Raw genomic sequence first — 12,167 nt, forward strand, 5'->3', positions numbered from 1 at the left:
CATGCTGGCTCAGTGGTTCGGGTGTAAGGGGCGCAGGAGCGGCGCTGGCTCAGCGGTTCGGGTGTAAAAGGGGTGTAGGATCGGTGCTGGGTCTGCGGTTCAGGTATGTGAGTGGTGCTGGGTCGGCGGTTCAGGGGTGTGAGAGAGCGGTGTGGGAGCGGTTCGGGGGTGTGGGAGCGGTGCTGGATCTGCGGTTCGGGGGTGTAAGAGAGCAGTGTGGGGGCAATGCTGGGTCGGCAGTTTGGGGGTGTAAGAGAGCGGTGTGGGGGCGGTGCTGAGTCGGCAGTTCGGGGGTGTAAGAGAGCGGTGTGGGAGCGGCGCTGGGTCTGCGGTTTGGGGGTGTAAGAACGATGTGGTAGCGGTGCTGGGTCTGCAGTTCGGGGGCGTAAGAGAGCGGCGTGGGGGCGGTGCTGGGTCGGCGGTTCGGGGGCGTAAGAGGGGCGTGGGGGCGGTTCGGGGGTGTAAGAGAGCGGTGTGGGGGCGGTTTGGGAGTGTAAGAGAGTGGTGTGGGAGCGGTGCTGGGTCGGCAGTTCGGGGGTGGAAGAGAGCGGTGTGGGGGCGGTTCGGGGGTGCAAGAGAGCGGTGTGGGGGCGGTGCTGGGTCGGCGGTGTGGGGGCAGTTCGGGGGCGTAAGAGAGGGGCGTGGGAGCGGTGCTGGGTCGGCAGTTCGGGGGTGTAAGAGAGCGGTGTGGGGGCGGTGCTGGGTCAGCAGTTCGGGGGTGTAAGAGAGCGGTGTGGGAGCAGTGCTGGGTCAGCGGTTCGGCGGTGTAAGAGCGGTGTGGGAGCAGTGCTGGGTCGGTGGTTCGGGGCTGTAAGAGCGATGTGGGAGTGGTGCTGGGTCTGCGGTTCAGGGGTGTAAGAGAGCGGTGTGGGGGCGGTGCTGGGTCGGCAGTTTGGGGGTGTAAGAGAGCGGTGTGGGAGCGGTGCTGGGTCAGCAGGTCGGGGTTGTAAGAGAGCGGTGTGGGAGTGGTGCTGGGTCGGCAGTTTGGGGGTGTAAGAGCGGTGTGGGAGCGGTGCTGGGTCGGCAGTTTGGGGGTGTAAGAGCGGTGTGGGAGCGGTGCTGGGTCAGCAGTTCGGGGGTGTAAGAGAGCGGTGTGGGGGCGGGGGTGTAAGAGCGGTGTGGGAGCGGGGCTGGGTCGGCAGTTCGGGGGTGTAAGAGAGCGGTGTGGGGGCGATGCTGGGTCGGCAGTTTGGGGGTGTAAGAGAGCGGTGTGGGAGCGGCGCTGGGTCTGCGGTTTGGGGGTGTAAGAACGATGTGGTAGCGGTGCTGGGTCTGCAGTTCGGGGGCGTAAGAGAGCGGTGTGGGGGCGGTGCTGGGTCAGCAGTTCGGGGGTGTAAGAGAGCGGTGTGGGAGCAGTGCTGGGTCGGTGGTTCGGGGCTGTAAGAGTGATGTGGGAGAGGTGCTGGGTCTGCGGTTCAGGGGTGTAAGAGAGCGGTGTGGGGGCGGTTCGGGGGCGTAAGAGAGCGGTGTGGGGGCGGTGCTGGGTCGGCAGTTTGGGGGTGTAAGAGAGCGGTGTGGGGGCGGTGCTGGGTCGGCGGTTCGGGGGTGTAAGAGAGCGGTGTGGGGGCGGTGCTGGGTCGGCAGTTTGGGGGTGTAAGAGAGCGGCGTGGGGGCGGTGCTGGGTCGGCGGTTCGGGGGCGTAAGGGGCGTGGGGGCGGTTCGGGGGTGTAAGAGAGCGGTGTGGGGGCGGTTCGGGGGCGTAAGAGAGCGGTGTGGGGGCGGTGCTGGGTCGGCAGTTCGGGGGTGTAAGAGAGCGGTGTGGGGGCGGTTCGGGAGTGTAAGAGAGTGGTGTGGGAGCGGTGCTGGGTCGGCAGTTCGGGGGTGCAAGAGAGCGGTGTGGGGGCGGTGCTGGGTCGGCGGTGTGGGGGCAGTTCGGGGGCGTAAGAGAGGGGCGTGGGAGCGGTGCTGGGTCGGCAGTTCGGGGGTGTAAGAGCGGTGTGGGGGCGGTGCTGGGTCAGCAGTTAGGGGGTGTAAGAGAGCGGTGTGGGAGCAGTGCTGGGTCAGCGGTTCGGGGGTGTAAGAGCGGTGTGGGAGCAGTGCTGGGTCAGTGGTTCGGGGCTGTAAGAGCGATGTGGGAGTGGTGCTGGGTCTGCGGTTCAGGGGTGTAAGAGAGCGGTGTGGGGGCGGTGCTGGGTCGGCAGTTTGGGGGTGTAAGAGAGCGGTGTGGGAGCGGTGCTGGGTCAGCAGGTCGGGGTTGTAAGAGAGCGGTGTGGGAGCGGTGCTGGGTCGGCAGTTTGGGGGTGTAAGAGCGGTGTGGGAGCGGTGCTGGGTCAGCAGTTCGGGGGTGTAAGAGAGCGGTGTGGGGGCGGGGCTGGGTCGGCAGTTTGGGGGTGTAAGAGCGGTGTGGGAGCGGTGCTGGGTCTGCGGTTCGGGGGTGTAAGAGAGCGGTGTGGGGGCGGTGCTGGGTCTGCAGTTCGGGTGTAAGGGGTGCAGGAGCGGCGCTGGCTCAGCGGTTCAGGTGTAAGACGGGTGTAGGATCAGTGCTGGGTCTGCGGTTCAGGCGTGGGAGTGGTGCTGGGTCGGCAGTTTGGGGGTGTAAGAGAGCGGTGTGGGAGCGGCGCTGGGTCTGCGGTTCGGGGGTGTAAGAACGATGTAGCGGTGCTGGGTCTGCAGTTCGGGGGCGTAAGAGAGCGGTGTGGGGGCGGTGCTGGGTCAGCAGTTCGGGGGTGTAAGAGAGCGGTGTGGGAGCAGTGCTGGGTCGGTGGTTCGGGGCTGTAAGAGTGATGTGGGAGAGGTGCTGGGTCTGCGGTTCAGGGGTGTAAGAGAGCGGTGTGGGGGCGGTTCGGGGGCGTAAGAGAGCGGTGTGGGGGCGGTGCTGGGTCGGCAGTTTGGGGGTGTAAGAGAGCGGTGTGGGGGCGGTGCTGGGTCGGCAGGTCGGGGGTGTAAGAGAGCGGTGTGGGGGCGGTGCTGGGTCGGCGGTTCGGGGGTGTAAGAGAGCGGTGTGGGGGCGGTGCTGGGTCGGCGGTTCGGGGGTGTAAGAGAGCGGTGTGGGGGCGGTGCTGGGTCGGCGGTTTGGGGGTGTAAGAGAGCGGCGTGGGGGCGGTGCTGGGTCGGCGGTTCGGGGGCGTAAGAGGGGCGTGGGGGCGGTTCGGGGGTGTAAGAGAGCGGTGTGGGGGCGGTTCGGGGGCGTAAGAGAGCGGTGTGGGGGCGGTGCTGGGTCGGCAGTTCGGGAGTGTAAGAGAGCGGTGTGGGGGCGGTGCTGGGTCGGCGGTTTGGGGGTGTAAGAGAGCGGCGTGGGGGCGGTGCTGGGTCGGCGGTTCGGGGGCGTAAGAGGGGCGTGGGGGCGGTTCGGGGGCGTAAGAGGGGTGTGGGGGCGGTTCGGGGGCGTAAGAGAGCGGCGTGCGGGCGGTTCGTGGGCGTAAGAGCGGCGTGCGGGCGGTTCGGGGGCGTAAGAGAGCGGCGTGGGGGCGGTTCGGGGGCGTAAGAGAGCGGCATGCGGGCGGTTCGGGGGCGTAAGAGCGGCATGCGGGCGGTTCGGGGGCGTAAGAGAGGAGCGTGGGAGGGCTGCTGGGTCGGCAGTTCGGGGGCGTAAGAGAGCGGCGTGGGGGCGGTTCGGGGGCGTAAGAGAGGAGCGTGGGAGCGGTGCTGGGTCGGCAGTTCGGGGGCGTAAGAGAGCGGCGTGGGGGCGGTTCGGGGGCGTAAGAACGGCGTGCGGGCGGTTCGGGGGCGTAAGAGAGCGGTGTGGGGGCGGTGCTGGGTTGGCAGTTCGGGGGCGTAAGAGAGCGGCGTGCGGGCGGTTCGGGGGCGTAAGAGAAGGGCGTGGGGGCGGTGCTGGGTCGGCAGTTTGGGGGCGTAAGAGAGCGGCGTGGGGGCGGTTCGGGGGAGTAAGAGAAGGGCGTGGGGGCGGTTCGGGGGCGTAAGAGAAGGGCGTGGGGGCGGTGCTGGGTCGGCAGTTTGGGGGCGTAAGAGAGCGGCGTGGGGGCGGTTCGGGGGCGTAAGAGAGCGGTGTGGGGGCGGTGCTGGGTCGGCAGTTCGGGGGCGTAAGAGAGCGGCGTGGGGGCGGTTCGGGGGCGTAAGAGAGGAGCGTGGGAGCGGTGCTGGGTCGGCAGTTCGGGGGCGTAAGAGAGCGGTGTGGGGGTGGTGCTGGGTCGGCAGTTCGGGGGCGTAAGAGAGCGGCGTGGGGGCGGTTCGGGGGCATAAGAGAGGAGCGTGGGAGCGGTGCTGGGTCGGCAGTTCGGGGGCGTAAGAGAGCGGTGTGGGGGCGGTGCTGGGTCGGCTGTTCGGGGGCGTAAGAGAGCGGCGTGGGGGCGGTTCGGGGGCGTAAGAGAGGAGCGTGGGAGCGGTGCTGGGTCGGCAGTTCGGGGGCGTAAGAGAGCGGTGTGGGGGCGGTGCTGGGTCGGCAGTTCGGGGGCGTAAGAGAGCGGCGTGGGGGCGGTTCGGGGGCGTAAGAGAGGGGCATGGGGGCGGTGCTGGGTCGGCAGTTCGGGGGCGTAAGAGAGCGGCGTGGGGGCGGTTCGGGGGCGTAAGAGAGGAGCGTGGGAGCGGTGCTGGGTCGGCAGTTCGGGGGCGTAAGAGCGGCGTGGGGGCGGTTCGGGGGCGTAAGAGCAGCGTGCGGGCGGTTCGGGGGCGTAAGAGAGCGGTGTGGGGGCGGTGCTGGGTCGGCAGTTCGGGGGCGTAAGAGAGCGGCGTGCGGGCGGTTCGGGGGCGTAAGAGAGCGGCGTGCGGGCGGTTCGGGGGCGTAAGAGAGCGGCGTGCGGGCGGTTCGGGGGCGTAAGAGAGCGGCGTGGGGGCGGTTCGGGGGCGTAAGAGGAGCGTGGGAGCGGTGCTGGGTCGGCAGCGTGGGAGCAGTGCTGGGTCGGCGGTGTGGGGGCGGTGCTGGGTCGGCAGTTCGGGGGCGTAAGAGAGCGGCGTGGGGGCGGTTCGGGGGCGTAAGAGAGGAGCGTGGGAGCGGTGCTGGGTCGGCAGTTTGGGGGCGTAAGAGAGCGGTGTGGGGGCGGTGCTGGGTCGGCAGTTCGGGGGTGTAAGAGAGCAGCGTGGCGGCGGTTCGGGGGCGTAAGAGAGCGGTGTGGGGGCGGTGCTGGGTCGGCAGTTCGGGGGCGTAAGAGAGCAGCGTGGGGGCGGTTCGGGGGCGTAAGAGGAGCGTGGGAGCGGTGCTGGGTCGGCAGTTCGGGGGCGTAAGAGAGCGGTGTGGGGGCGGTGCTGGGTCGGCAGTTCGGGGGCGTAAGAGAGCGGCGTGGGGGCGGTTCGGGGGCATAAGAGAGGAGCGTGGGAGCGGTGCTGGGTCGGCGGTTCGGGGGCGTAAGAGAGCGGTGTGGGGGCGGTGCTGGGTCGGCAGTTCGGGGGTGTAAGAGAGCGGCGTGGGGGCGGTTCGGGGGCGTAAGAGAGGAGCGTGGGAGCGGTGCTGGGTCGGCAGTTCGGGGGCGTAAGAGAGCGGCGTGGGGGCGGTTCGGGGGCGTAAGAGAGGGGCATGGGGGCGGTGCTGGGTCGGCAGTTCGGGGGCGTAAGAGAGCGGTTCGGGGGCGTAAGAGAGGAGCGTGGGAGCGGTGCTGGGTCGGCAGTTCGGGGGCGTAAGAGAGCGGCGTGGGGGCGGTTCGGGGGCGTAAGAACGGCGTGCGGGCGGTTCGGGGGCGTAAGAGAGCGGTGTGGGGGCGGTGCTGGGTCGGCAGTTCGGGGGCGTAAGAGAGCGGCGTGCGGGCGGTTCGGGGGCGTAAGAGAAGGGCGTGGGGGCGGTGCTGGGTCGGCAGTTTGGGGGCGTAAGAGAGCGGCGTGGGGGCGGTTCGGGGGCGTAAGAGAAGGGCGTGGGGGCGGTGCTGGGTCGGCAGTTTGGGGGCGTAAGAGAGCGGCGTGGGGGCGGTTCGGGGGCGTAAGAGAGCGGTGTGGGGGCGGTGCTGGGTCGGCAGTTCGGGGGCGTAAGAGAGCGGCGTGGGGGCGTAAGAGAGGAGCGTGGGAGCGGTGCTGGGTCGGCAGTTCGGGGGCGTAAGAGAGCGGTGTGGGGGTGGTGCTGGGTCGGCAGTTCGGGGGCGTAAGAGAGCGGCGTGGGGGCGGTTCGGGGGCGTAAGAGAGGAGCGTGGGAGCGGTGCTGGGTCGGCAGTTCGGGGGCGTAAGAGAGCGGTGTGGGGGCGGTGCTGGGTCGGCAGTTCGGGGGCGTAAGAGGGCGGTTCGGGGGCGTAAGAGAGGGGCGTGGGGGCGGTGCTGATCAGTATCCCGCCCCAGTACGCATCCCGCGTGTGGAGGGAAAGGCTAGGTGCTCCCCACGACAGCCTCTTTCCTTGGAGGCGTCTCTCCCCCTTGGGGGCAGAGCTGCTCGGGGGGTAAGGGAAGCAGCATTCTGTGCGTTTGCACTCTGCTGGGAAACGCCCCCCCCGGCCGTCAGCGTGCAGACCCTGTTGGATTGCGCCGGCTGGGGGGTGCCCCGTAGAACCCATGGCCCAAGGTGCATTTTAAAGCACCCCTGCAGGGAGCGTGGATCCAGACCCGCTCTTGGGCCTGTGCGGGTGCTGCTCCCAGAAGACATTGCTCACAAGAAGTGGCTTTGCCTTGCGGTTGCAGGATCGGATCATCGATGCCGGACCCAAGGGGAATTACGCCAGGTTTATGAACCACTGCTGCCAGCCCAACTGCGAGACTCAGAAGTGGTCTGTGAACGGCGATACACGGGTCGGGCTCTTTGCGCTGGTCAATATCAAAGCTGGTGAGTGCCCTTGTCTGTGCTGACCTGGTGGCTGGGGGAGGTGGCTCTGGCAGGAAAGGGCAGGGCGTGGGGCTGCGGAACGGGGTTTGAGGAAGGGCTGCCCCTCATCGTCCATGCTCGCAGTACCTAGCGGAGCTCTTTCCTTCTCTGTGTGCGTGGTGGGGGCAGTGGCACGAGGGAACCCAGGGCTAGGCCGCAATAGTTCCTGTTGCGCACAGCGTCAGGTTGCTTGCAATCGGCCTGCAGGCATGCAGGGACCTTGTGTGGGGACACGGTATGAGCCACCTGGGCAGGGGGATCTGGAGGAACTGCTCTAGCAATGGCGGGAACTGTTGGTATACCCCCTTCTGGTCAGGAATCCAGCCCCCTTGCGCAAAGAGCACATGTGCCTCCAAAGAGAGCACACTTGTAATTACCCAGGGCAAGCAAACAAATGGAGTGTCAAAGCCCAGGCCGTGGCAGTCCTGGCGGCCGTGGCCACAGAGGTCTGCCCTGAGGGAGTGAGAACAGCCAGGGCCCCTCCGTGTGTGTCGGTTCTGGTGTCTCTTCAGTTCCAGCAGGACGTGCAGAACTTTCTTTCCGGTGTTTGTCACAGTCCAGATGTTGCCTACTGATTTCTTGTGTTACCAGGGACGGAGCTGACTTTCAACTACAACCTGGAATGTTTGGGGAACGGAAAGACGGTTTGCAAGTGTGGCGCTCCGAATTGCAGCGGGTTCCTTGGTGTGCGCCCCAAGGTAGGACATTTGTTTTTACTCCAAGGGCTCTGTTTGAATGGGAGCAGTCTGTGCTGCGCGGATCATAGCATTGCCATGACAGGAGCCCCTGTGTTTGAAAGTGGTTGTGAAACCCTTGCTGGAGTCGAGCTTGGACAAAGGTGCCAGTACCTCACTTAGAGCAACAGGAGCAGAGACCCTTAGCGCTGTGATGGAAGTCGGAGCGTTTTGGGGGAGCTCACAGGAATGCACGCCTGAGTGAGTGGAGACTGTTGGGTTGGCTTTTTTGTGCTTTGGGCAAATGAACTTGTTCCAGGGTTTTCTTTCTCTGTGATGCTGTTTTGCTTTTACAAACCATCCCCTTGAGATAGCAGTTACCCTCACGTGCATCAGCGTAAAACAGCAGCTGCTTTTAAACAAGCAAAGAATGGCTAAAGCCCCGCCTCTGGAGAAGCTTTGCTCACACAACAAATGAACTGTGGCTCACTTAGGCCGCTTCCTCAAGCAGAGGCCGGAGTAAGCCATGAGCTTGCACCGTAATCGGAAGACCAGGGCACTCAGACTTTGTTACATCAGGGTAGGCCCCAGTTCCTGAACAGAGTCCCCCCGGTAGGCCCTGTCTGCGCTCAGAGAACATGGGTTTGTCAGTAAGGCGGGGAAGGTCTCTAGGAGATCTCCAGACACACAAGAAGCAGGTGCTAATGTTGGAGGAGGAGTGTTCACTTGTGCAGCTTCCTGAGTGTTCAGCTCTTGATTTGGCAGCCTCCCAGGAATGAATTTTTCCTTTTAATTGTGCTGTTGCCTGAGGTGGGGACTTCTCAATGCCAAAGTGCAGAACCAGTTGGCCAGCTCACATTCTTCCCTGTACAGCCCGAGCCACAGGTGGTTCCTAGTTCCGTGTGCTTCACTGAAGCAGCCGGCAGACCTGCGCTCTGGAGCCAGTGGGCATCTGCTGTGACAGTCTGGCAACAGCCTCATGGAGAGATGAACTAGAGGCTGCCCCACCGCAGCTGGCCGGGCCCTGTGCTTTCCATGGCGAACTGTAGCAAGAGCCCCAGTGCTATGGCCTGGGCGGAACAGCTGGAAATTCCTCAGCAGCCTTGTCTGACGACAAAGACAATTACTCACCTACTCCTGACTGTTGTGCTTTGAGGCCTGTTGCTCATCCCAGCCCAGTGAGGCACGTGCCAGCACGGCTGCTGGAAGTTCTGACCTAGCAGTTCCCCGTCGGCTGGCTGGGGAGCCCCTGGCATGGCGCTGTGTGTACGACCCTGCCCCCTGACCCGCCACTTCCCTTCTCCTTGCCGCACATAGTGAGGTGGAGGGGCCCCTCACTGATCTGGAGGAGAAGAACCTCTCCCCGAGCCCTGCCCATCATCTGGCGGGAAGCCGGGGGCAGGACAGGAAGTATGGAATCTGAGCCCCACAGCTCCGTTGAGTCCCAACTACTGGAGGAGCCAGAGGCTGATCCTGAAGCTGAAGACTGGCCCAGACTGCTGGGCCCATAGCTAGACCTCTTTGAGGGGGACTCCCAAGCTGGGACAGAGACTGGCTTTACCCACACATGCAGGAGCCCAACCTGCGGCCCCGAGGGGCAGTGTGAACATGGCCCAGAAGAGCGGGGTCAGCATGTTGTGGTCTGGATTCCCCCCGACCCCAAGATCCAGGGTTGCTAGGAGGCCCGGACAGTTGCAGCCCCATCGTGCACTAGGGCCTGGACCATCTGGCTGAGTCCTGGGACTAGTGCAGCTGAGCCTGATTCTCCATACGCAGCTGTGTAGTGAGGCAGAGCAGCCCCTCGCTGATCTGGAGTGGGGAGAACCCCTCCCCGAGCCCGACTGGGCTGCCCTGCGTCTGAGACAGAGGTGAAGGGGGGAGTGTGGAGAGAGATGAGCAACACGCCACAGAGAGCGGTTCCGAGAAGAAGAATAACCGTCTTCGAGTGGCTGCTCAGCTCAGGTCCAGGGAGGTGACTTCCCAGCCCCACCGAGGAGGTGAGGTGGCAGTCAGTCGGTGACGGTAGAGCCGCTGTGCTGGAGGACCTGTCCCCCGGCCTGTTGAATGATGGCGTAGTGAGACGTAAAGGTGTGTGCAGAAGAGCAGGTCGCTGCTCCCCAGGAAAGAGGACGTGAGCCAGGAACACAGCCCGAGCCTGTGTGGTGCTGTGCTGCCAAACTTGAGCCCGACTGGAGCAACGCTGCAGCAGACTGGGAGCCCTTCCCTGTGTTGCACCGCTGTGTGGGGCGGATGCGGGAGCTCTTCTGAGCACCAGGGAGTGCAGCTGTTGTCGCGTGGGCTGTTGAGAGGCTTTGGGAGAGAGGGGAAGGAAGATGCCGGGGCGGTGTGCAATTCGATGCCGCCCTCGCTAGGAAGCCTGCGTGGGGTCCAAGAAGGACCCTGTCTTAGGAGAGAGAGAGCGGCCAATGGTTCTGATAGCAGGGCCTGTAGTTCTGGTGCTCGTCGAGGCAAGGTAATGGCTGCCAGGAAGGCCACTTTCCACAACAGGTCTGGCAGCGGGGAGGCGCCATGAGGTGCACTAGGACTGGCTCGAGATCCAGGTAGGATGTGGTGCTCAGCTTGGGGGTGAAGCCCTTCAGGCCTAAGAGGAATTGTCCGGCTGACTGGCTGGTAAGCACGGAGCAGCCGGACTCGCCTGGGCAGAAGGCCGGAATGGTGCTAGGTGGGCTTTGGGGGCCAGTGTTGAAGGCACTGATTGTTTCAGGGACGTGAGGTGCTCCAGAGTTGTCCAGGATAGGGGAGTGCAGGGGTCCATCTGGTGTTGGGAACAGCAGGACGTGAACCTCTTCCGTTGTGCCAGGTGCACAGCAGCCCCGGTGGAAGGCTTTTGCTTACTGAGGAATACTTGTCGGACTTGCTCCAAGCAGGTGAGCTCTGCTGCATTTAACCATGAAGCCTCCAAGCCCTGAGGTGGAGATGCTGGCCCCAGGTGAGGGTGGCTGTGCCGTGAGGTCAGGGGGACACAGCAGCCCCGCTGGCAGATCCCTGGGGGTGGAGTACCAGTGTTGCTGGGGCCAAGCTGGAATGATGGGTGTAATGTCTATCCTGTCCCTGCAGCTGGAGCCCACTCACAGGGATCAGGGCCTCTGGAGGATCCAGCTCAACCACTCACGAGTGCAGCTGCTGCTGAGCTCCCCAAGGAAGGCAGCTGAACTCCCACAGCTGAAGGGTTTCCTGACGGGGTGACGACCTGCTCCGCCCTCTGTGCTGATAAGCAGCACGGTCTCTCGTCCTGGCAACACTGTCCCCTGCCCTGTGGTAGGAGCACCTGGCCCTTCAGTCAGACCGCTCTGAGCTCCGGAGCACAGGGAGGATGGCTCCTCTATCGGGATGGTTTTGGTTGTCATGAGCATGATCCTGGATGGACCTTCCAGTGCCGAGATGTCCACTGTAGTTTGCCGCTGCTCAGTGACCGCCTCTGCCTGTGGGTTCGTACTTAGGCTACTCAGTGGTGCTCTGTAGGCCATAGGTGGAGGTCCCAGCTGGGAGGGGGAGGTGGAGGTGGAGGAGGAGGCCGTCTGTAGGGTCAGATCCCATAAGTCTCCTTGTGATTCCTGCAGGTTGGGCACCCTGTATGTCTCAAAGCGGTGCTGTGCAGGGGGGGTAGGTATTGCCTGTCGTGGGGGAGGTGACGGTGGCCTCTGGGGCACAGGGCTCCAATGGCACCAATGTGGGGCTTTCGGTGGGGGTCCAGAATTGCCAGGGCTCAGCCAGTGGGGCGCTGCAGTTCCCTATGTGCTGGGGATGTCTATCCGAGGCGCTGGAGGCTGCTCGGGTTCGCGAAGGGGTGACCAGGAGTGAGATGCTAACGCAGGGCGAGGGGTCGGCGCTGCTGAACTGTCCTGACGAGCTGGGGAGCACGAGCAGTCCTGCGGGTGTGACGAGCGCTGCAGCAGGAACCGGTGCCCCAGGAGACGGCGGACACGCACGCGGTGCCACGGATAACAGCACCACAACCATGATCGCAGCCAGGAGATCAGTGACGTGATCTCGAACAAGATCCTGCTCTGCTCTCCAGCAACACCATCACGTGGGAGCAGCACAGAGGGGCTGGACTGTGGGCCCTGTGTGGAAGTCAGCCCAGTGGAGCTCATTGCAGAAAGCCCCTGGTCCAGGGCGGACAGGCCCAGCATCACCACCTTGGCCTGGGTGGTGCCTGGGGAAAACTTCAGAGGCCTGTCTCTGGCTAGAGGAGACCTCAGGATCGTCATCTCAGTGCAGCCCATGGAGGCTGTACAGGCATCGGGGAGGAGGGCGTTGCCCCGTCCTCCACCGAGAGCCTTGGGGAGCCCAAAGGATGGGGCTCGTCACCTGCAGGGCCTGGGTCTGCCCAGCGTTCTGATGGCTCAGGTCCCTTTGTCAAGGATGCTGGCCTGGCAGCATCTGGTGCCGGTGATGCCCTCTTAGATGGCTTGCTGTGAGATGGGTGCTGTGAGCCGTGGTGCCAGAGTTGCCTTGCCGAGTTCTTTGAGTGCCAGGTCCCAGCCGCTGTGTACGAAGCTCCCCAGCCGGGGCCTGTCTCTGCTGGGGACAGAGCACTGACTCCGCTGGGAGTTCTGCTCCCGCAAGGCGTAAACCCCTGGCAGAGGCTCCCGCTCGCAGCTGGTGAGCCACCCCCAGATGGCCCACTACTTGTTGAATGGGGTGCAGAATTTTCACAGCCGGCAGCAGTGTAGTGAGGTCTGGACCAGGCCTCAGATGCTGCCGGCTAATCCTCCAGCACGGGAGTATTTCAGAGTGCCCGTGGGCAAGGAGCGCATCGCAGTGCCCGTGGGCACGTTGTCCCTGCAGAGACTGTCCCT

At 64.7% G+C, this 12,167-nt stretch overlaps 1 protein-coding gene across 1 annotated transcript in view; it reads left to right on the forward strand.

Moving 5' to 3' along the window:
* Positions 1-12,167, forward strand: part of NSD1 (nuclear receptor binding SET domain protein 1) — a 139,819-nt gene that overhangs the window by 118,086 nt on the left and 9,566 nt on the right. The window contains exons 19-20 of the mRNA XM_075009595.1: positions 6,490-6,631; positions 7,262-7,368. Of these exons, the coding sequence (XP_074865696.1) occupies positions 6,490-6,631; positions 7,262-7,368 (249 nt within the window). The remainder of the gene's footprint in view (positions 1-6,489; positions 6,632-7,261; positions 7,369-12,167) is intronic.

Source organism: Carettochelys insculpta, chromosome 15, assembly GCF_033958435.1.
Source record: "Carettochelys insculpta isolate YL-2023 chromosome 15, ASM3395843v1, whole genome shotgun sequence".
In the NCBI taxonomy this organism is placed as follows: domain Eukaryota; kingdom Metazoa; phylum Chordata; order Testudines; family Carettochelyidae; genus Carettochelys; species Carettochelys insculpta.